The sequence below is a fragment of the Lissotriton vulgaris genome, chromosome 2_1 (assembly GCF_964263255.1).
Source record: "Lissotriton vulgaris chromosome 2_1, aLisVul1.2, whole genome shotgun sequence".
Lineage (NCBI taxonomy): Eukaryota > Metazoa > Chordata > Amphibia > Caudata > Salamandridae > Lissotriton > Lissotriton vulgaris.
Genome location: NC_141687.1, coordinates 1,463,573,389 through 1,463,598,982, shown reverse-complemented (window position 1 = coordinate 1,463,598,982; position 25,594 = coordinate 1,463,573,389). Strand labels below are relative to the sequence as shown.

Genomic DNA, 25,594 nt, shown 5'->3' with positions numbered 1-25,594 from the left:
TATCAGACTTGAATGTGTATTTTCAGAGGAGTTTCTCCGTCATCACACTATATGTTCTTTATTAGGCCTTTGTTCTACAGACGTGGCAAACAAGATGATGGAGCTAGATATTTCCTGAAAAGTACTAGTGATACAATATTTGAAAAGAGTACGGCCTTTCCCTCCTAGCTACTTCACAGAACTATCAATAGCACACAACGGGAAAAGAACAAAGCAGGAAAGGGTCAGGACCTGTTCCTTCCCTTGTAAGGGGCATCATGCGTCATCCTTCCTTTTTATTGGTTCCTGGTCCATTTCAAATAACTTTAGCAATGTTCTGGGGATTCCTACAGTTCACATCCCTGGCAGGCAGTCGCTCCTCAATTTCCATTTTGTGTTGGTACAAAATCTCCACCAGACATAAATCCAGAGCTCCCTCTTGTCTCTAAGACCCCTCAATATTTTCCAAATTTTTTTCAGTGTACAAGGGATTTAACCCCCAAAAACAACAGGTTTCAAGCCCTGTAGGGACCGTTGCAATGAAATGCCTGTGACAGATTCCCATCAGGTGTGTCTGTAGGGCCTGGGGTCAAGCCTAGACTCAAAGGCCTGTGGTGACTGCATTTGAATGAACCTGAAGACCTATAAATTTGAGGCAAAGCTTGGCATCACCAAGCATAAGAAGACTTAACAATGGGACTGTTCCTTGGACGCTAGAGGGCACACGAGCAAGATGGCCGCACTTGCGTGAGGCTCTTGCTGCCTGGGAACAATATACATCAATATCCTGTGACAAACGCCCAAACTTGGGAGCTGAAAGGCGCAATGAGGAAGCGGGTGACCTGCTGCGAGCTCAGAGAGATAAACTGCCCAAAAAAACATAGAGAAGAGACCAAGCATGAAAGTGGGTCTGACAACAGACGCAGAGTGTCTAAGATGGGGGCTGATCTGAGACAGGGACAGCACTGAAAAGGGATTGCCTGACGGAGGGGAAAAAAGCTCACGAGACGAGCAGCCAGGCGACCACACTATAGCCAACAAAGTCATCGCCAGCCTGAGACGATACGGGAAGATGTGGAGGCGGACAGAAATCAATGTACCTGTGGTGGGAGACGGTGCTGTGCCAGCGGCTATGCTTGGTCCAGGTGCAGGCGCTTGCGGCCTATAGCTCGAAAAAGAGCACTGAGAAAAGTGAGTGCTTCTACTGCCCCCGCAGACGTTCAAGAGACACTCAAGACACTACCTCGCGACCCCTGTCCCCTAAGGACTAGAGCATCGAGCAGGGGAATGCAGAGCGAGATACAAATGTGGGGGGAGAACCGTGCAACCCCTAGTGGGGACACTACGCTGATTATTGCTTGCCTGCCTAGCGTGACCCACCAAAGTGGGCCACAACCCATGCAACTACGATCAGAGGGCGTAGCAGGATGCTGCAGAATGGAAAAGCCCTGATAGACGTGCAAGGAGCTAATTGCTGGGGGGGGGGGGGGCATGGTAATACAGAGAGGTGGGTAGAAAATGGAAAAGCATACATCATTCAGCACACCAGAAATGCAACATCGCTGCCTCCTGCATTCAGAAACGACACTGGGCCTAGTGAAGGACCCCCCCCTCATTTCTCTGCTCACGATCTAGCCACAACAATAAAACTGAGACCAGCAAGAATACACCAATAAGAGGCAGGTACCTTTAGGTTAGGGTGGTGACGAAATTGAAGAATGGGAAAGGCTGATGGCAAGCAAACCAAGTTGCAATTTGAGTTCCGAAAGTCTACTCGCATGCAAAATAGCGAACCGGAGGACAATATGGCAGAAAGCTTACCTGCAGAGGGCCAAACTTCAGTGAATGACCTAAAAGAGCTACTCCTCATGATGAAAAATAGTCTCACCTCTATGGAGTCAAAAATTGATGAAATGAGTGCTCGGATGGACACGATCACTCATAATCTGGAGCAGCATGATGAACGCATCAAAGAAATAGAACACCATATCTCTGATTTAGAGGACGCAGATGCCGGAAATAAGAGCAACTGTTAAACATGGACCGTTTGCCGAAGGTGGTAGCTGCAAAAAATGAAGATTCAGAATCACGATTGTGCCGTAATAACATCAGAATCCTAAGCCTGAGCCCCCCACAAGGCCCATCAATGCCAGTTTATTAAATTATCGCGACCGTGATACGGCCCTAGAGCTTGCTAAGGAGCACCGACAGATCTCCTTTGAAGGCTTAGCTATCGCTATATACCCAGATTTTACCATGGCGGTACAGGAGGCCCGAAATACATTTTTGGAGGTTAAAAAGAAACTTCAGTAAGCAAACATTACATATGCTATGCTCTATCCGGCGCGCATCCAAATAGTTAAATAGCAAAAATCTTGAGAGAGCCTGGCGCCAGAATTTCTGTGCAGAAACTAAAATGAAGTATAAAAACTCTCAAAGAGTGTATTACAAATCTGTACGTTCGGCTAAGGCAGAGCACTATCATTCCCGTATCATGGAAGCAGGCAATTCCTCGAAGGAATTATTCCAGATTTATAAAGAAATATCAGTAGTGGATACTAACTCCTCCACTCAAAATGATTCTGTGGAATCATGTAATGAAGTTGCACAGTACTTCTCAGGGAAAATTAACAAAATATATAACAGCTTCGCCAATCATGTAGAGTCGGCTTCTGACTTCATAGAAAATGACAGTCTTATTAAGACTCTAAAGTGCCTCAAATCTTTTGAAGTTCCCTTGTACGAAGTCCTGTCTAAATTATGTAATAAAATCAAATCGGGTTCTCCCCGAGACCCGGCGCCTCCAAAAATCTTAGCTGAAGCCTTCCCTGCTCTTGAACCTCATTATAGACATCTACTTCAGATCTCATTCTCCACAGCCTGCCTGCCGGCAGACTGGAAACAGGCAGTTGTACTACCGATCAAGAAAAAGCTGAATGTCAGCCAAGACATTTTGGACAACCTCCGGCCAATCTCCCTGCTACCATACTTAGCTAAGCTAGCCGAGAAAATTGCCAACATCCAACTCATGGAACATCTAGAAGAACACGATGTTTTCCATAAATCCCAATCGGGCTTCAGATCCAACTTCTCAACGGAAACGGCTCTCCTCAGGGCCACTGAAACCCTACGAGAGGGAGCAGACAAGGGCAAGATCATGGCCCTCATCATGCTCGACCTCAGTGCCGCGTTTGACACTGTAGCACACTCCATCTTGCTACAGTGTCTAAACAAAGCCGGAGTAACCAACAGGGCACTGGGATGGCTGAAAGCCTTTCTGATCGATAGGAGCTTCCAAGTCCAAAGAGGGACTTCCCTCTCAGACAGTGTACGGCTTGAACAGGGGGTGCCTCAGGGCTCGGCCCTGAGTCCCACCCTGTTTAATCTATACATGGCCCCCTTGGCTGAGGTGGTGCAATCGTTCGGCGTGGAGCTTGTCTCTTACGCCGACGATACGCAACTTTTAATATCTTTGACGCAAGCCCCATCCACGGAAGCTGCGAACTTCAACAACTGTATGAGCAAGCTGGCCTCTTGGATGACAGAGCACGGTTTAAAACTGAACGGAACCAAAACAGAGGTCATCATCATTGGAGGTAATGAGACCAACTGGACTAAAGAATGGTGGCCCACCTGTTTGGGTCCTTTGCCCCCTCCCAGTCGGGAGGCGAAGAACTTAGGAGTCTGGGTCGATAATAAGCTATCTTTTGATAGCCATATAAAGAGAACTGTAGGCAAGTGCTTCGGAGTGATGAAGACTCTGAACCGTACCCTTGACTTGTTGCCTCTCAACTCCAGACGGACTATGACGCAGGCACTAATAACTTCCCGGATTGATTACGGGAATGTTTTACTCTTAGGCACTTCAGAAAAAAATATAAAGAAATTACAGGTCCTACAAAATTCGGCAGCACGCCTAGTATTAAGACTGCCCCGCAGAGCCCCTTCACGACCCTCTCTGGCAACTCTCCATTGGTTGCCTATCAAGAAGAGGATCATTTTCAAAGCTCTGCTATGGTGTCACAAGATCCTCCATAACAAGGCACCTGCCTATATGTCAGATCTGGCTTCGCCATATGAACCCAACAGAACCCTTAGATCCAAAGGTAAAGGTCTGCTCAGAACTGCCCGTCCAAAAAAGGCCAGAATGGGAGGCAGATCCTTCCGCACAATGGCAGCGAAGCACTGGAACCTCCTGCCTATGGACATCCGAGTAGAGGTGAATGAGACCTCCTTTAGGAAGAAATTGAAAACTTGCCTCTTCAATCCGTGATAGTTTCCCCTTCTCCTCAAAACTCACTCTCTCCACAGCGCGGGGACACGCCGGGAGGCGTCACCAGGCGCTCTACAAGCTCCTTTAAACTAAACTAAACTAAACTATTTGGAGGCACGCCGGATAGAGCATAGCATATGTCAAGGGAAACAGCTCTCCTTCAAAAATCCCTAGCAGGGTGCAGACTTCCTGAAAGCCATCAACAGACAATCTCCCCAAACAGGAACACCTGGGAGTCATTCCCGCTCACCCTTGTTGATGTTGGAGCAGGATTAACTGAGGAAGGTGAAACTGGCGCTGAACCGCGCAGCTGAGGACCTAAATGGAACCTGGATAAGACGCTTTGGACTGAGTATGATACCACTGGCCAGGCTGCAGCTCGCAAGAAGGAATGCACAAAACTGATCCACCAAGGCACCTGCAAAGATTGAACATGCTTAAGTAAAGTATCGGACACATGGGACAACAGAATGAGCTCCGGGCACCCTCATACTTACCTTTGAGGTAGACCCGATGTGCCCTCCTGCGACACCCCGAAAGGACATCCCTAAATTAACCAGGTTTCTTTTTTACTGTTCGTATTATTCCCTGTTCTCAGTACTCTCAGATGAGCTAAGTCACAACATTTTCTAAGTTTCACACTGCACAGTACCTGGCCCAGCCTGCGCTGCGCACAGAGACCCCGTTCCACTGGTTCCCATTTAAGGGCTGCTGGGAGCCCGGAATTGATGGTGATTCACCAGCAGTGTGGTAACTCTGCCCAAAGCTTAATTGTTCAATTTTATATCAGTCACTGATGGTTGTAACACTGTGGTTGGGGTTTTCTGGTGTGGTGGGAAGGGTGAGTATGTGTATTACGGCAGGTTTGGGCTGCTGTTGTAAGATGGGGGAAAAGATGGGAAAATGGTCTTGATAATTGCAATAGTCATGAAAATAGTCACTGAAGCATAGAAATTTGACAGCTTGGTGGAACATAACAGGAACCCCCACATTAATTATTCCAAATTGCAAAATAATGGCAGAGCATCCCAACCTACCTAGATATAACTTTATAACATGGAATGTCTGGGACTTCGGTAACCCGCACAAACAAAGACATATTCTAGCCTACCTAGACAGACACAATATCTACTGCGCTCTGCTCCAAGAGACACAACTGAGCCCCTCAGCCCGACCGCATTTGTCTCTCCCTGGGCAGCTCACCAGAGTTTTACCACTTCCCCGAGAAACGGCAATCCTGGTAAAGAAGGGTGTTATGTACGTGGCCTTAGGTTCCATGCAAGACTCACAGGGTTGAATCTGCCTCATGTGGGGCAAACTAGCGTCACAATCCATTATAATGGCGTGCTGCTACGGACCCAGTAGGGATGATTGCGACTTCTTTAGAAAACTATGGGGGGAAATAATTGACATAGGATCCACTCATGTTATATAGGGGGGACCTTAATATAGCGAAGGACCCAGTTATGGACAGATCACAGACCCAGACCCCTCACTACACCAGTGCCCAACGACAGATGTGAGAGATAGTCAAAGAACACTGATAGATGCCTAGCACACCCTACATCTACCTAGCAGAGAAGGCACATGTCACTCTACAGCACACTCCTCATGGTCGTGGATAGACTACTGGCTGATCTCTATAGGAGTGAGGCCTTGGCTGACACAAGTGAGCCACCTAGCTCGCACGTATTTCGACCACTCTCAAGTGGTAATGACGCTGACCCCTCCATGCATGACGGCGCCTTATCAGTCCTGGAGGGTTCCCCCTCACGCCCTCTTGGACCCCTTATTTAGACTAGAACTGCAACAGGAAATCACAGACTTTTTCCAGCAAAATATAGGTACAGTTTCCTTGCTAGCCACGGTATGGGAATCCTTTAAAGTTACTATCCGAGGGATGTGAATAGCAAACGGAGGGGGAATACTAACAGACATCCGCACCATACTCTGAAAATTAGAAACCGACATCCGACAAATCAAGACCCAACTGGAGAATGTCTCTAGCGAGGAGTAGCGGGGGAAGGAAAATCAGAGACACATTGTCTGACTATCAAAGTACTGCAAAGAGAGAATGCTTGTTTTGAAGGAAATACCATCAGGCCCGACGATGGAGAGGGAGAGACCAGGAAAGGCCCTTGTGGAGCTAATCCGAACACCTATATTCTTTAATACAATACTAGAGATAACAGAACCAGATGGGAGGGTGTGTAGGGACACTCCAGACATTATGAGGGCTTTTCATATGTTTTATACTTCCCTGTAAACCACACACATGTTATGTTATGTTACAGTGCATTTTTATAGCGCACGGCTACTCTAAAAGAGTGTCCCGGCGCTTTCCACAGGCAACTTACAGTGTCAAATCAACATAACAAATAAGACAGAACCCCAGAGAAAAAAAAGACGGAAAGAAAACCCACCTAAACAGAATGATTAAAAAGCCAAGTCTTCAAATTCTTCCTGAATTGAAGCAGGTTGGGAGTGCTGCGGAGTGCCAATGGAAGCGCATTCCACAGCTGGGAGGCCTTAAGGCTAAAAGAACGCCCCCCAATACGGGCCTTCCTCACGCGTGGGACCACCGCAGTGAACAGGGATTCTGAACGCAATGAACGAGCTGGGCTATTCTTTTCTTCAGGTATCCTGCGCCTGAGCCAAACAGAGCCTTGTGCACCAGCGTCAAGGATTTAAAGACAATCCGCTTCCGGATAGGAAGCCAATGGAGCGTCTGCAGCAACACCGAAGCCCGTGCTCGTCTATGCAGACCAAAGATTGCCCGGGCTGCCGAGTTCTGTGCCCCCTGCAGACGCTGAACCAAATAATCCGGGAGGCCTAAGAAAAGGGCGTTAGCGTAGTCTAGCCTGGATCCGATGAGCGCCTGCACCGTAATCCGTCTGTGCTCCTCAGACAGAAGGGGTAGAAACTTGCGGAGCATTCTGAGGATGCCGAAACAGGTGCCGGACAGGCCAAGGATGTGCGTTTTCAGAGAGAGTTTATTGTCAAGCTTAACACCCAAGTTCTTGGCAACCAAGGATGATTGTGCCGGAGGACACATGGCGGCCGGCCACCACTGCCGCCACTCGGGATCGAAGGCACAGCCGAAAAACAAAACCTCCGACTTGCTGGAGTTGGCCTTCAGACAGTTTTGCTGAAACCAGCTGAAGACCCTGTCCAGGCAGTCCCGGATTCTCTCCCCGTCAAATGTCTGATCTTTTTCACATGTGAAGAGGAGTTGTGTGTCATCGGCATAGGACACGATCTGGGCTCCGTAAGCCTCCACCTCGGCCGCCAGAGGGGACATAAAGATGTTAAATAATGTCGGGCTCAAGACCGAGCCCTGTGGAACCCCAACACCCAATGGCGGCATCTCGGCGGAGCTCTGGGAAACCCAGACCGTCTGGCGGCGGCCCTCCAGGAAAGATGTAAACCATCTGAGCACCGTCCCCCTTAGGCCGATGTCATAGAGCCTGGCAAGCAGCGCCTTATGGGGAACGGTGTCGAAGGCCGCCGACAGGTCCAACATGACTAGCATGACCTTGCCACCCCCATCCAAGGTCTCCCTGATGATCTCAGAGACCTCCACCAACGCTGTTTTCGTGCTAAAGTTCGGACGGAAACCGGATTGGGATGGATGGAGCAGATTGTTAGCCTCCAGGAAGTTCGACAAGACGCCATGAACATGTTTTTCGGTGATCTTGGCCAAAGCCGGGAGAAGAGAAATTGGCCTGTAATTGGCCAGGGCCTCTGCATCAAGACCAGGCTTTTTCAGGAGGGGGATCACCATTGCCCTTTTCCAGGCGCATGGGACACTCCCCGCACTCAAGGAAGCATTGAGGATCGGGTTGACCAGGGGATTCACCACTGCCGCCATTCCAGCCAAGAATTTGGCGGGGCAGGGGTCCAGTGGGGAGCCAGATTTAAGACTGGCCAACAAGGTCCGGGACATGTCACTGGAGACAGGTGGAAAGTCCTCCAGGATAGCCATAGGCATGGCCGATGTCCCAGGTCCTACCCCGAGATCACCGCAACCCTCCTCCGTGCTTTCCGAGAAGGAGGCCTGAATAGCCTTAATCTTGTCAGTAAAGAAAGTGGCAAGATCACGCGCCCACACATCAGGTAATACCGGCGGAGATGAATGGGACGTAGGAGACGTGAACTCCTTCACATGACACAACCCACAACATTTGAATCTTACTTTGAAGACACAGCACTGGCTATGTTGGGTGATGCTCAAGGAGAGTTCCTCTCTGCTGAGCTCGAAGAAGAGGAGACCCTAGTAGCGATAGTGCAGCTGCGCCCTGACTGGGCTCCTGGCAGATGGCCTCACTGCAGAATTTTACTAAACATACAGCAATTGCTTAGTCCCAATACTGAAAAAGTATACGAGGAGGCCGGAGAGCTGCGAGTCCTTCCACAGACACTGCAAGAAGCACTCATTATCTCTCTACTAAAGCTTGGGAAGCTGGAAGATAGATGCGACTCACACAGGCCCATATCGCTGATAAATTGTGATGCAAAAACACTAGCAAAAGTGCTTGCAAACCGGCTGAGCTTGCTCATGAATGTTTTAGTAATACCTGACCAGTCGGGCGTTGTCCCGGGCGAACGACCTTTCACAACCTCTGCACCCTCTTTGCCCTTATGCAAGATATAGACCCTGGCTTCGAGGCAGTGGCGGGTTTTTTAGATGCCGCTAAGGCATTCGATTCCCTCGAGTGGGATAATCTCGCAAGATTGCTTGGCCAAATCGGCTTCCTGCTTACCTTTTTATCCTGGGTCCAAGTGCTCTATAATTAACTGTAGGCCAAGGTATTGGTTAATGGAATGTGCTCCCCCCATTTTCAAATCACAAGGGGGAACAAGGCAGGGATGCCCACTATCGCCCCAGCTTTTTGCACTGGCCATAGTGGCACTAGCGGCCAAACTCTTTCAGCACCATAGGGAATAGTGCTGCAGTACCCCTCCAACACATTCTAGTGTCTCTCTATGCTGTTGACATTACATTATATTTGCAGGACCCTAATATCAGTCTCAACCCGCTACTCAGGGAATTTATAAATTACAGACTGCTCTCTGGAATAAACATCAATTATGAAAAATCCCAAATCTTCCCCCTTACCCAAGCAGTCCAACAATTTACTCCTGATTACCCGCTAAATTGGCGCGAGACTGATGTAAACTATTTGGGAATCACGATAACAACTGACAAGACAGAACTAATGTGGAATAACTATGGACGAGCGCTGGAGACCCTGACAGAATCCATAACGAGATGGGTCTCTATGCCCCTCTCATTAGCGGGACAAATCTCTTTGATCAAAATATAATCTTTCCGAAACTACTCTACCTCTACATTAATATTCCCAATGCAACCAGCAAGCACTTTTTCAAAGCTCTCAGACAACAACTGAGTCGCCTAACGTGGAGGGGAACAACCCAAACTGAAATGGGAAGTCCTGACCCAGCCTTTTACCAGTGGGGGTTCGAGACACCCTATATGTAACTCTTTCAGTGCGCACAAGCACACTTTGCAGCGCATTGGGTACGACCCCCACCGTATATGCCACACTTAGCTGTGGACAGGGATACATGTCTCCCACCCGACCACGTCATTTCTGGGTTCCTCCACGAAGCCTAGGGGTAAATACCCAACTACAGTTGATTTCACAATCATAGCCTGGCAGAACATCGCTAAGCGATTACAAACACCTACGCAGCATCATCCGGACCTCACAGTTACACATGAGGTGAGCTGCTGACAAATGCTTCAAGAAACCAGGAAGCTGACATGGGGAGACCTATACGAAAGCGGAACTTTTCATACCCATGAAGCATTTTTCTGAGATCATCAGCCAACCCCAATGGACTTATTCCTGTATGTCGGCTATGGCAGGACGTCAGAGCTGTCACCCCTGACTTTCCCACTGAGCCTACAATCCTGGCCCCATTACCCGCTCTGCTACAAAGCTCTCCACCCACACACGTGGTCTCCATGCTTTACCGCACCACTCAGACAACAAGCCCTGATGAGAGACTAAGCTCATGAGCTCATTGCGATGAGGATTTGAGGATCCCTCTTAGTGATGAACAATGGAGATATTGCTGCTAGCAAACTGGGAAGATATTGGCTAGTAGTAGATCATGTATTATACATTTTAAATACTTGCATCAATTATGTTATACCCCGGTTTGGCTTCACCTATTCCAGCTCTGAGATAATGACCGCTGTCATAGATGCGACAAAACAGGAGCTGGATTCCCACACCTGGCATGGGAGTGTGAGCCTATTCAGGGAAACTACCAGAACGTTTTGGAGGGCCTTGGAATAGATGATTGACTCTCCAATCCTGGACACCCTACTGACGGTGCTGCTGGGGTACACAGAAGAGATAAAACCCTCAGTCAGAAAATAAGTTTTGCTGGGATTATTACTAACCAAACGCAGAATAGCCTGCAGATGGGGCGAAGGGAAGAACCCCTAAGTTTAAGGAATGGAGGCACAACCTAGTATTCTGCCAAGAGCAACTACTTGCATATGCCGAAATGATGCTGATTACCTCCCGACCACACGAGATATAGGATCCACTGCAGGCACATCTAGCTGAGCACCCAGCCAAACTGGACGTCCCTGGGAAGGAAACATGGGGGAGTCCATACATGCGGTGCTGGCCGAAGGGAAGGGTGAGGTGAGCGCAGGTCATCGGGAAAGAGAACCCCTAGATCACAAACACCACAAAGGATGACACACAAGAGGACACAGGAAGACTGGGGGAAGGGAAACGATGGAGATAGAATTACTGATTGTTATAATGTGGAACCGTATTTGCTTGCCGAGCCATAAAAGCAAATGGATTGAGAAGCCACCTACTGTATGTGGCCTCAATGTTATACATGACTGTACTATCCATCGGAAAAGTAATGAGATGTTATCTGTGCTTATTTGTTTTCTGGGTTTTGTGCTGAATTAAAAAAAAACGAATAAAAAGATATTATTTAAAAAACCGATGGGGACTGTTCCAAGTCCAGCTCTGGATTTTCTTGGTGAGCTTGATGTCCAGGATGATCCCGAGGTTGCTTGCATGGTCTGTTGGGGTGGGTGAAGGTCCTAGTTCGGAGGGCCACCAAGAGTAGTTCCAAGGGAAGGAGTTGGACCCAAAGAGCAGTACTTGCGTTTAGTCTGTATTGAGTTTGAGCCAGGCATCCAGTCGGCGATGCTGGTCATGCAACAGTGGAAGTTGGCCATAGTGTGGAGCGGTTCTCAGAAAGAGAGAGAATGAGCTAGGTGTGTACGTAGGATACGATGTTTAATCCAGGGAATAGGACGATGTTAGCCAAGGAGGTCATATAGGTGTTGAACAGTGTACGACTGAGGGACAAACCTTGAGGGAACCCCAGGTGATGTTCTTGGGTTTCAAGGTGAATGGTTGTAGTTGGATTCCATGGGTTCTTCCAGTGAAGGAGGTGATGCATTTGAGGGCATCTCCTTGGACTTCGATGTGATGAAGCCTCTTTATCTGGGTATGGTGGGATACGGTGTTGAATGCTGCTAAGAGGTTAATGAGGATCAGGGCCACCATTATTCCTCAGTCTAGGAAGGTTCTGATGTCTCCAGAGGTGATCAGGGCAGTTTCGGTTCTGTGGTTGCAACGGAATTTGGGATGGATGTGTCCAGAAGATTGTTCTTCTTCAGATGTTCCGTGAGTTGACGATTGATGGCTTTCATAAGGAATTTGGTGGTAAAGGGAAGTAGAGAGATGAGACAGTAGTTCTCGGATTCGCTGGAGTCAGAGGATAGTTTCTTGAGAAGGGGTTTGGCTTCTGCATGTTCACATTCTTCGAGGAAGGTGGCTGTGAAGATGGATACGTTGAAGATGCTGGGGAGTTGGTTGCTGATCGTCTTGCTCTCAAGGTTGAGCATCTGGTGGGGATGGTGATCCGTTGTTGTCCTGAGTGGTCAAGAGTGCATGATGGCTGAAGTGCTCGAAGTTGTGGGCAGGTCCCAGACAATGATCCGATGGTCAACGTTTGCGTCTGAGTGAGCAAGGAGGCTGAGGGTGTCAGAAGCAGTGGGTTGGGGTTCGAAGTGTTTCTAGATGGTGGAGATCTTGTCGTGGAAGAAGCCTGCCAACATGTTGCAGACTTCTTAGGAAGGGGTGATTATGTTTTCAGTGGCTGAGGTGTTGAAAAATTCTCTGACAATGTTGAAGAGTTATTTGCTGTGGTTCAAGCTGGCCTGGATGCAGTTGGCTAGGGCATTCCTTTTCGTCTCTTTAAGGAGTTGAAGGTAGTGGTTGATGGATGTGGGAGATCCAGGGTTCCTGGTGCTGGGCGCAGTCCAGGGGCGGATGGTTACAGACTCGTTTGCCTTTGGCATGCCGGTGGTATGCCTGCTACACGCGGCGGCTCCGCGGTCTCGATTAAGTAGGTCCTGGGAGGAGGAATAGGCAGTGGGTGGGGCAAGCAGGAGGCAGAAAGTGGATGGCAAATGGGAGGGAAAGAGCAGCTCGGGCAAGAAAACAAAAGAAACAGTGGGAATTTTTTAAATTGCAAACAGGCACAGTTACTGTGAGGCATCGCGTTGAACATACCACTTCGTAAGTCTAAGAAACATATATACAATCAAATCTTTAAAAAAAAATTTGAGTCCTCATTTAACAAAGAAAGCTTGTAGCTTTGGAGAATATAGCCAGTTCAATCAAAAGACTGCAAACCACTATAAAAAGTGGAGAGGAAGGAAAAATACCCATTCTCTTCTCAGAGATCTATACAATCAATTTCACCGATTGTTGAATAACAGCAACTTGTTTGCTAATTTCTTCAAACCTGTGTTAAACACAATGCCTTTAAGATACTTTGGTATGAATTGTGACTTTTGACCCTAGGATATATGTCCCTGGTGAACAATTTGTTGAAATAACACTGGGGGTTCAGATCCAAAAAGATCTAGCTATTGTGCCATTTGATTCAGATTATAGATGGAGCCCAATGTTTTCAATAATCTTTGGTAAAAATTAGAGATTTGACCCTATGATGTATGCTCACAGTGTAAACTCAACTTGCAATAGTATTGATTGCTCCAAAACCAAACTGCATTCAGATCTAAGAGACACAGTTGTTTGTCCTTAGATTCCTGCTTGGTGCGAGATGGCCTTCACTTTCAAAACAAGAATTGGAAATGCAATAGGGCTCACAATGAGCTATTTGTGTTGTAAAATTATTGTTTTTTTTAAAACAAATAATTAAAGTATTAATTTTGTTCTTTGAAATGGCAATAGTTCTAAAATTAGCAAATGTGATACCTATAGCATTAGTCAAGCTACATGTTTATTTTTTCCCTGTCTTACATTTATTGATGTGACAATTACTAATGGCTCATAAATTTTGTAAATAAATAATACTTGCATACGATTATTTTTAGTATTTTTTATTGGTACTATATTAAAAGTTTGTAATTCAATTTATGTAAGTTTATTTTTAGCCTTTAGTAGTAACATGGAGCTGCCAAATATACTCGATAATCGCTAACCAGGGATGAGAACTTTTATGTCTACACCTGGTGAATAACACTCTCGCCCTATTAAAGCTCGTAACAAATAAAACATTAAGAATAACAAACCACTACCGTAGAGTACAGAAAGAATCATTAAGCTCTTACACGGGTCACTGCATTTAAGCGACTGAAATACACGACAGTCCTATCAAACAAACGTGAACGTAAAAGATGGGTCAGTAAATAATTGCTGCTAATTAGATTTGTAGATAAGTGTCAAGCTACATGAAGGAACAGCAAATGCGACCAGTGCTTGTTACCTAGAGATGAGTATGCTTAGACACGGCTGAGGTATATTGCAGTAGGCTTTTCACAGATCTGGAGCCTTGCTAAAAACACACGTGGGCCTACATATACTAAATACAAACACTGTAAATAAGCTGAGGAGTGTTCATGGGAGAAACGCGAGACACGGCCTAGCGGCCGTGAAAGTGAAAGTACGGCCGGCCTGCCGTGAATAATTAGGGGAGGAGAAATGCGTGGCTTTCACTATTGTATGGTAGGTGCTCTGCTGACAAATCCCGGCATGCAAAGTTAGAGGGGTCTAAGGGTGTCCGTTGTGCAAAGGAAGCTACACTTTGGCCCCCTGCAGTCAAACTCTACACACAGTCTTTGCTTTTTACCTCAAACACGCCCTACAAACTGTGTTCAAAGAGATGGCTGCCAGGGGTTCCCTTTCTCCCAAAGCATGCCACCAAGTATCAGCACAGTGGGCCAATGCAATCTTGCTAACCTGCACACAACTCACCATCGGCTACATAATGAGAAGGTCAGGCATTAAGCAAAAATAGGCCCCAAACTACAAATATAAAATATAATGTGCTAAGGCAACAGGGAGGACGTTACATAAGCAAAAGCTGCCATGTTAAAATAAACGCGAGACACAGCCTGGCGGCCGTGTAAAGTGAGAGTAAGGCCGGTTTGGGCAATGAAAGGGGAGGAGGGAGGAGAAATGTGAGTCCCGGCCTGGCGGCCATGAAAAGTGAAGTAAATAATTACAAGGGAGGAAGGGTGACGAGACGCACGGGGAGCAGCAGCCTTTGATGTGCCGGCCGGCCGTGCAGTGAATAATTAGGGGAGGAGAAATGCCGGCCTGAGGCCGAGCACACGCTGGGGGAAGCTTGAGATGCCTGTGGGAGGGAGGCTGGTGGCTTTGATGTGCCCGTGCTTTTTGCCAATGCGCTTGAGCATTGAGCTTGCTTTTCTCGGGCACAGCATCAAATCGCCGAGATGGTTAAGCTCTCGTTAAGCCCCAATATAGCTCGCCAGCAATGCGCAAGCGCATTAGCAGGCGAGCCCTAAAAATGGGTCAAACAATTATATTTGAATATTACTACACGACCAGTGGGGGCGGTGCTGTAGGGCTACCAAAGAAGTTTCCCTAAATAGTAGACACAAACTCCTTCATTTCAAATTTCTCTGCAGACTATATCATACTCCTGCACGTTCTCAGAGAATTGACCCAGGTTGTCCCCACCACTGTCCAAAATGTAAGGCCCCCTTTGCCGACTTTGCTCACCTCTCTTGGACATGCCCCCTTCCTCATGAATACTGGTCTCAGATACACAAAACTCTAAGCGATATATTGGGCATGCACCTGGTGCCTATCCCCGAGATTGCGTTGGTAGGTTATGTATCCAACTTCCCTCGTGTCGTTAGGAAACTTGCGGCCTCGAGCTTCTTGTTAGCCAAGAGGGAAATCGCTTTGCTGTGGGCTAGTAGACGACCCCCACAGCTGAAGGCATGGCTTGGAAGCATGGCTTTTTGTAACACTAACTGTGAAGAATACTCCACTCAGGTCCCTAGTACATCCAGACCGGTGGACATTTGGGGCCCATACCGAACCTACATCACCAAGGTTAACGCTGCACACCAGTCGCATTCGGAGAGTGGAATTGTACCCGACGGAATTGGCTGATTAGACTTTGGGGTATAAATAAGATGCAGATGTTTGACTTTGATTGATGGTTAGTTCGCTGATATATGGAAATGTCAGCTGAGTGTCTTTGATAGTTAGCCCTGCTGCATTTATGTTATAGTGTCAACGATGGAACCTTTTTTTTGATATTGCACTCACATCTCCATATGTACACACTTTTGCTTTATTAACGTTCCTGTAATGTAACACGTTTTGAGAAATATTTTGTATGCACGCTCACCTTATTGCCATCATCTACAGTATATGTTATGTAGCACGCATTCTGACATTGTAACTCTATGCGAAAATGGAAAATAAAGTTTAAAAAAATATATATATTTGAATATTACTACTGATGTCACAGAGTTGGCCTTGCCCCCATAGCTGTTTTGAACATTTCCCATTCGGTTACAACATTCCATTTCTCAGTTGTGCACAACTGTAGCACTGACACATGGTGGTATTCCAGAACATTATGCATTTTTGACACATCATTTCTGAATTTTTGACTTGTACCTATATCTCTATAACAAGGATTATTGGCTCCAGTGTAGCATGGACCACTGACCCTCCAGCGGCCATCTTGGAGTTAGCGATTTCCAAGCAGGAAACGTGCATGCCCACCTTGGCATGCCACTTCTCCCTTGTCCAAGGAGGCCTGTTGAACTGAGACCTCCAGCACCCTTCATTCGTGCTGTTTTTTAATTGCTCCCATTTAGTTAATTTCCTTTTCATTTTACATATCTTATTTTGAATGTCCGATTGAGAAGAGATGCATGTAATTAATTAACCGGCATCTTTTACTCTAATTGGTAACTGGAATCCTTTGTTGCATATATTTTTGCCGTCACGTTACTGTCTTACATTTAGGTTTTATACTTGATTTGTAAACGTCTTCCTTATATATGGCCCCTCTACATGAGGAGCAACTAAAGCCACCACTTTTGATACCGAGAGGAACACATCTTCCGATAGAGTAGGTGAGTTTAACACATGTTATCAGACCACCTAGTGCTTACATTATTGTTTTTTCATTTTTTAACTAAGCTCGTTATGTTATCAGTACAGGGAAACACGCTCTTCTAGAGCGCCCAAAGAAGGTTGTACATGCCTTTCTTCAGCTCCAGGTGAAATGCATATTTGTTTTAGAGGCACTCACTGATCAATTGGGCCTAACAGTGTATATTTTAATACACAGGTTGTTCCATACCCTTGTCCTGGTGATGACCTTGAAAGATGCATAGAAGGCACACGCTTCCTAAGAAGGTCGAAACGTTGACAGTTCATATAATGCCCGTACCGAAACTTTGATTTATGTGTTTTTAAAGGCAGATGAAATGTATCTTATCTATGAGAAACTGAAAATGTGGATATAGCGGACAGGGCCATCAAAGAATCTGAATGGTTTTGTGTTCTTGTTTTTGTATATGTTCAATCACTTCTTTTTCGTGGAGAAGTGTGGCTCAATGGTTAGAGCGGCAGACCCTGATGCAGAGGTCTAGCCCGGGACCAGGGTTCAATTCCCCGCCTCGGCGGGTCTTGGGCTCAAAATTCCACGGACCTGATAATTCTCGCCTCTGTGCCTATTCCAATCATGGAGTCCCACTCTGCAACTCTGGGCAATAGCTTGCTTTATCTCCACAATGGCCCCCACAACGCTAAGGATGCCTGGCCTCCACCTTGGGGGTGCCCAGGAGTGGACGCCTCACAGGGAAAGCCAGGATGAGTTCCACAGCGGTATTCGTACAAGCGCCTTGAGAACCTTGCGGGTGAGTAGTGCGCTATACAAGTATCAATTTACAATTTACATTTTTCTTTGATACACCTTTTCACTTAGCACAAATGGTGCACCATATTGTTGATCATATGATGTATTGAGAGCCCGGCACTCTTCAATCTGTACATGAGACCACTAGCTGATGTCGTCCGTCCGTTCGGGATCAAGATCATTTCCTACGCGGACGACACGCAGCTGGTGGTCTCCCTAACACAGGAGACCAATCTACCTGTACAGAGCAGACTCAGAGAGTGTCTAGAGGAGGTAAAATCCTGGATGTCCCAATCATCCTTAAAATTAAACGGAGATAAAACCGAGCTTATGGTCCTCGGCAATTCGGTCCCTAGCCTCCCGCCCACCCTTTGGCCACCCAGCATGGGCCCTCCACCTACCCCCAAAAACAGTATTAAAAGTCTGGGAATATGGATGGACAGATCTCTCTCCTTCGATGTACAAGCCACCAAACTCTCGGCCACCTGCTTCGGCATCATGAAGATGCTTGAGGAAAATTTTCCCCCTCCTTCCTATGGAAGCCAAACAAGCAGCGGTACAAGGCCTGATCCAATCCTGTCTCGACTTTAATAACGTCCTCTACCTTGGAGCCCCAGAATCCACTTTGAGGAGGTTGCAGATAGTGCAAAACTGTGCTGCACGTCTGCTACTTGACATCCCTCGCAGACAGTCAGTCAGGTCCAGGCTAGTCTCTCTCCACTGGCTACCTGTGCGCCAAAGGGTTTTGTTCAAAGCCATGTGCATAGCCCACCAATCCTTCTGGAACTCTGGCCCCAGGATTACACAGGACCTAAGAGACTGTAGGTAACAAGGACCCCCTGATAAGGATAGATATCCTGGGACAGGGTAAACAATGTATGAAACGTAACAATCCCAGGCATACACTAAGGAAAATACACAATAGATTCAACAAACAAACTAGTACAGTTAGGAAAAATATAATTTTTTAATTTGATAAAAAGGAATATTAAAAGTAAGTGCATTAGTCACAATTGATAAAAATAGCAATATAATGATACATATGTATTCACAAAACAAGTTAAAAAGAGGTTAGATGGCATCCAGTCGACGCGTTTCGACATATACAATATGCCTTCATCAGGACTTTAACCATCAAAATTCTAATACTCGTGTCAGTATCAGTAGGCAGCGGTCGTGGGCGATGCTGCAATTCTCTTCTACTTAGGCTATGTTATAAAAACACACAGTGAAGTCCAGGGCGTGAACACAAACCCTGAAAACGGACTTTATATGTTTAAAGTTCGGGGTCCAGTCAATTAGTTGAACAGCACCTTAAAACATTAGCGTATGATATAGGAATCCTAAAAGGAGAAGTGAACGTTGCTTGTCGATAAAAATAATCCTTTCTTTTGATGAGTTAAAATTCTATGGCGTGGGCGTTTGTATGAAGCCGCCGATCACGTGATAGCTCCTTTATGATGTGGAGCAATTGTTGCGGTGACAACGTGCACGCCTCGCTCGCCAGGCGTTCAAGCTTTAAAAACCCGAGTCTTGGAGCCGACTTGATGTCGAATGGGGTTGGAAGCCGAGCGCATCTAATTCCTGTTATGCGCATGTAATTCCGGAAGCGCTACTGATGAAAAGCTGCATCCGGGTATTCTGCCAATGGGTCAGGTTGCGGGAAAAAACGATCACTATAGGCCCAACAGGAACCTAAGATCAGACCAGTCCTTTCTAGCAGTCACTCCGAGAGTAAGGAGATCCAGATCTGGAGGTAGGTCTTTCTCCTACAATGCGGCGAGGTCCTGGAACGCCCTCCCACTGCACTTAAGATCCAACTCTAACCTCACGACCTTCCGAAAACAATTAAAAACCTTCCTATTTCATCCAGTCTAACTTCCCTCCCTCCCTCTGTGTTTTTTTCCTCTGGTCGGACCTGGTATTCTCAGCGCTTGGACGCCTCCGGGCAACAATTCGCGCTATACAAATCCACATCCTATCCTATCCTATTGCTACTTAATGACTATGAATACATTTCATTCATCCAATAACTGTTATTTGGGACTACATGTTTTGTGGTTAATTTCCACAGTAAGAATTCAATTCATAAGCATTTGTGCTACTATTGCTTTAGGTAATTGATGACGAATCTTATCCAACAGAACCATCTTTGTTTTTGCACGCTTTGGCCAAAAAGCAGCCTCTGGAAGGACTGTTTGCTAATTCTTCTGGGGCCAAAGCTTCTACCACTGCGTTGGCATAAAGAGACCCTGTTGTAGATATTTGCCAGGTGGCTACACGGCCATATTTAAAAACATTCAGGAACCATTATTGCCTGGGCACTCAGGTTTGCCATTTCGGGCATTTTTCCCACATGGTCCTGCATGACTTTCTGGTTTGAGTCCATTCTCAGCTCCTACCTCCGAATAGGTATCGCTTTGGTATCTATTCAAAAGGTCGGGAATCTGCAGCTTGAAGTCTCTATCAGAAGAGTAAGTTACGTATCTTTGGTAATGCTCTTTCTGGTAGAGACTCTATCTAGATTTCTCACTGACCCTCCCATTCTCCCAGTTCTGTGATTGGACTGTGTCCATTAATAAGATCCCAAGTCTAGGGTTCTGCACACCAATTTACCTTATGGCTCTGAATCTGGAGGTGTAGACCGTCTCAAAAGCAAAGGTCTTCAGCATGTGGGAGTGGCACCTATGTAAGCCTGCATGTCATTGCCAAAGAACAGCCTCGGTGCAGAGCCACAAGCCTCCACTGCCCGCCGTGGGATTCAGTCGGTTACCTGGGGAATATTGAAAAGGTGAGGAATCTGCATCTAGATAGTTTCTTTTTTTTAAAAGGAGCGTTACTGAAGGCATGTAACTTGTTCTTAAAGAGGATAGGCCAGTAGGCCACTCCTCCAGCAGATAGAAAAGCCAGCTCCTAAATCTATAATAATTTGCTGCCACCGCATTCAGTATTTTCCAGTCCGTTTGGTGTGCTCCTCCAGACCACACCACAGAGCTTTGCTATGGATCTCAATCCATTTTCTACAGGTCCAGAGTGTACGCACTTTTCTTGTGCACAGAGGCAAAAAATCTAAATTGCATAGACGCCTATTATACTGGGAGTGCAGAGAAGGGGTGGAAGCTCCATTAAGCCATTCAGGGAACATTCAGCCAAAATAATGTTGCATCACCTGCAACTCACAAGTGTTGTCTTGTATTGTTACAACAAAAATGATCTGAAACATTTGAACATAACACATAATATTTCTATGAGATATCCTGCGCCAGTCTGAAGTTGTTGACTTGCCGCAGAAGGGCTTCGTTCCTTTTTTACTTTCACTAACCAACTTTTTGCTTCCTCAACTGGTGTCTAAAACGCAACTCAGTCCTCTTTTTCTGGCGATTTTGAGAGTCCCCTTCTTGGTGTTAAATTCTGCAATACTAAGAATAAGCATACAGTTCTCACATTCCTTTCTGTCTTCATGCTAGGATTGTCTTCAGCTGACTACAGATAGTTTATCAAATCTGACTAAATGGCAAGTGCATACGATTCCAATCCCTCTGAGAAGGCTTCCCTGCATTAATGTACAATGTAATAATATGACTCTCCATTTGTGTGCTCCAGCCACCCACCCACCTCAACTTGAGTTCCTTTTCTTGAGCCACTCCCTGATTTCCCTTGAACTATATGACTTTTTAGGAACTAGGCTTCTCTAACTGAAGTGCCTGCTGGGTGACTGACTAATGCAGTGCAACATAGTGTGACCCTAATCACACTTGCTTAATTGATGGATGTACCTACATTCTGCCCCACACTGGGATTATGTAGCATTAACTTGTTAGCACCAAGTTTCTTTATTTTCTGGGTGCCCCGCACCCATTGTTCGGAGGGATTGGGGGCGGTGGTTCCTTCCCCATAGAGTAGGCATGTCTGTCAGTTGTGACCATCCCAACTTCCTATTAACTTTTTGCCCGCGGACTGTTAGATTCTCAGTTTTATGCTTTCTAAACCTCTAGTCATATACATGCCACCTGTAAAAGGCATAGTTACATAAAATACAGCTTCTTAAACACAGAGACTAGGTATTGCATCTCTTCTTGGAGAATTGACGACATTAGAGATAGCCCTCACATCCAATTCAAAAAGCTTTGCTGCACCTATTTCTTTGGATGATTTTTCTTATGGTATCTCTACCTCGTTTTCTGTGTTGAAGTATTGTTATTTTAGCATTTTGTTCCTCGATTCCTGTCACACATGCTCTGCTATATCCTCATTGTTGTCATCTGTTCCCAGACATGATGTCACCGGCTTTTACTGAAGTGGCAACTTTAATACCTAAATCATGTCCTAAACAAGTTGCCCAACTCTGGTTTCTTCTTTCTTCTCTTCTTAACTGTCTCTTTTGTCTGCCCTTCTATTCTTTTCCTTGTTCTCCCTCGCTTACCTGTTGCAATCCTGTCCCTTCCTGCCCTGCTGCTTACCATTTCCTTTAGTTGGTTGATGGTCAAACATTCCCAGTGATCGCTCCTTTTATTCATTTTTGCTCCGAGGAGTGACTGAATCTCAGCTTTTGAAAGCTCAAGCGCTCGCGGCAATAGAAAACAAATTTCAGCTACAGTGTTTATTTGATGAGGAAGAGTAACAGATCCATTCAACAGGTCTTCGCATGGTCGGACTGGGACAAAAAACATAGGTCTAGTCACAAAATAGAAAGTGGTCCCCATTTGTAATCGACATAGCTAACAAAGTCGCCCACGTTGGCAAACATGGGCTGTTATATGTTTATTGAGTTGGTATTATGTTCGGCAGAACTGCCATTATCTCAATTAAAAGTGACTCAGCGTCTCAACATTTCAGTGCAGTATCTCAATGAGTCACTAGTACTTGAGAACAAGGGTGACGTCAGAAGTGTGGGTGGTGCACCTCTCAAGGTTCAACAACCGTGTTGAGGAACATAAATCTGTATATTTACAGCGGCAGCGCAGAGTTGATGTGCTCTGTAAAGATACAGGGGCCATGCAGTACTGCAGTGCGTTTAGTTGGGCTGCCCCTCCCTTGTCAGCAGAACTGCTGCACTGTGAAAGGGACAGCACTGGCAGCGCTTCCCACCGGACTTTGATGTAATCAAAAAGATGCCGGTACTTCCATGTAGATTAAGTAAGTTATTTTATTTAAGTTAAGATGTTAGATAATAAGATAAAGCGATAACCCCATCAGGAGCAGCTGTCCTGCTACTCAGACCTCACCCAACTGACATTCACAAACCTCTAACATTCCATTCATCCAACATTCCACATTACATGCATTCTAGCTGAGCAGCAGGAAGACATAAGATACAACAGACTTCTACACTGCCTGGTAGGAAAACAACAAAACATCGGGTTTCAGAGACCCACGCTTGACATTTTATATTTCTTGAAAGTTCCTGCATAGTTTGTTCCTACTTTTGATTCCATTTCTATGCATTTCTTAGCCTAAATATATGTTGTGTTCTACATTTCTGCTCCTATTAGTAATCATGGCAGATAGTTTGGACACCTTTCATTCAATCATTACTTGCTCATTTGGAAAAAATGCCTCATCTTCTCGTGGTGTATTTGTTTGGATGTTTCAGTGACCTGTTTACCGACGTATTTGTAATATCAATACATCTAAGTCACATAAATACAACACATATTGCATTACAAATGCTATAGGTGTCACATTTGCGAAAGTTATAACTATTGGCATTGTAAATGATAAAGCTATTAATGTATCTATTTTCAAAACCAACACATAAATAAAAAAATTGTCATTTGCAATACCAATAGCTCAAACTTTTCTAACGCGAGACCTATTGCATTGCAAATGCTTGTTTTTCTTTACATATGGATGAGGCTTATGGCAGAAAACAAAGCCTGAATGCCTTGTACAGCTGCACCTGAATTTATTTATGATTTAATAGCAGGATGACAGGACATATAATGTTTCCTTACAATGCACTTACGGATGTGAAAATAAATGACTCCTTCCCAGTCGTAATGAAGCCTTCCTGAATAGCTCAGCACTGGCGTATATTTTTGTTTAACAAGCCCCTCTGAAAACACACTGTCGTTTTTGTTTTCATCTTTTAGGTTTAAAGAAATCTGAGCAGCTAATTAATAACATGGATTTCTCGAACAACGTGGATGTCTTGGAGTTCAGTGAAATTGTGCTGACTGTTTGTCTTTGATGCTGCTGCTTCAAAGGTGGGCAGAAGAAAGCAAGTCGCACAGACCCTCAAATTCAAACATGAAAAAATAAAATACGCTGACGTGTGTTAATCATCTGCACATCTTTCTGTACGGGTAGCATTGAAAATCCAGAGAATATTGGAAATCCTCGTTTTTATCGTATGCATGTACTGTACTTTAACGGGTAATTATTGATTGTCAAAACTTGACTGCTGTCTGGTAATTATTGGTCTTAGTTGATTGTCATTTTCTCTATTAAAAAGTTTCCAAACTTATCCCGCCTGTTTCATATTTTGGGTTGAAAGCCGGAGGGTGACGTAATACTATTATTGCCAAGCAAAACCCCATTTATATGCTTCTCTGCCCTTCGTAATTTTATTAGTCACCAAGACGAAGAGTGCATCCTTTTTGTTCCATTTGTTTTTAAATGGCACCACACACGTTACACAGCAGCCACTTTCAAGTGTCTAGTACAAGCACAAAGTGGGTGGATGTTGAGTACCAAACGAAGGTCTACGATAGCGATTTCTTTCTTGTTCAGCGTTCAGTAGTCAGTGGCGCAGGTGTCTCTAACCTTTTCTGTAGTGAGCGCTACATCTGATCCGTGAAAGTCATGGTGAGCTACTGAAGGCTAAACAACTGGCACATTGTTACTAGACACCCACATTCCCAGCTCCATTGACTTTCGATGCGCCCGTCGGCCAACGGCCGTCTCAAGCACTACCTCCCACTCAATAAAAACCGCCGCTCTGCGGCGTAATTGCCGCCTCGGTTAAGTGGTTAAGGCTAGTGTCATTTGAGCCAGATACTTTGGCTAGGGGCACAGTGACCGTGCTTCCATGTGTGTCAATGGGAGTGTGGGATTTGGGCATGTATAAAAGTGTGTTTGTATGAATGGGATACATGTATATTGGTGACTGAGAGCCTGTGACATATGTTCTTGTGGCACAGGACATACCTTTCACCATATGTGGCTACGTTACATGTATAACACAAACATACAGCCATTTTTTTAAGTGGAGAAAACTGTTCTGCAAAAATATTCAAAGTATGCATTATTTTTCTGAACTTTAATTTCCCTCTTTAAAAAATTACTGTATTTTCAGTTATATATATATATATATGATACAGTGCTACTGGCCACTGGGAGAAGAAGCCCTGCTGTTTGTAAGTATAACACTTTGAAATTGTAGAAATATAAAATGCAGGGTTAACTTAATCATTAGGGAACCTTTCATTTAAATTTTCTCCCATTTAAATCATTCAGAAACATCATTTTGTTCTCATGCTCTAATATATAATTTTTTTGTTTGTTTTATATAGCACAAACTAGACCTGAAGGTATCGGAGCGCTTTACATGAATACCAGTTGTGTTACAGACACATTCATATTTTGTTAGGCATGGGGAGATCAAGTGATTTACCCAGAATCACAGGATGTTGAGCGTCCCTGCCACGACTTGAATATTGAGTTGACAAGGACATTTGTATAAGAGTTAAATAAGTCAGTGCTTCAGTTCTTCGCCTCTGTGCCCAAGCCTGAGCTGGGTCATAAAGCTGATTGAGCACTGATCATTATCAGGCTCTGCTATCTTCAGCCTGATGATGATAATGTAAAATAAACACAGCCTTCCATAACTTTAAAAAGAAAATGTGACCCTGCACTTATTTAACAAGCATTGGTAATGCATCGGTTTCGCATATCTGATAAATAATGAGTTGTTATCAATCACTGTCGGGATGAGGGAAAGAACTCCCAGACAAGTATCACAAGAGGGACGAGGATGTGGAGCAGCAGCCTGAGCTGCTGATTCAAGAGCTGATGATACCCGATTTGAATCTTGTGGCGCAACATTCTTTGATTGGGCAAATCACTTCATCTCTCTGTGTGATAAATTGCGCTAGCAAAACTTTA

At 45.4% G+C, this 25,594-nt stretch overlaps 1 protein-coding gene across 4 annotated transcripts in view; it reads left to right on the top strand.

Moving 5' to 3' along the window:
* SLC37A2 (solute carrier family 37 member 2) overlaps positions 1–23,954 on the top strand; it is a 926,772-nt gene extending 902,818 nt beyond the window's left edge. For all 4 annotated transcript variants that reach the window (XM_086957324.1, XM_086957323.1, XM_086957320.1 and 1 more), the window contains one exon: positions 23,581–23,954. In XM_086957324.1, coding sequence (XP_086813450.1) covers positions 23,581–23,596 — 16 coding nt within the window. In that variant the 3' untranslated portion in view covers positions 23,597–23,954. The remainder of the gene's footprint in view (positions 1–23,580) is intronic.
* Positions 23,955–25,594: the final 1,640 nt, after the last annotated feature.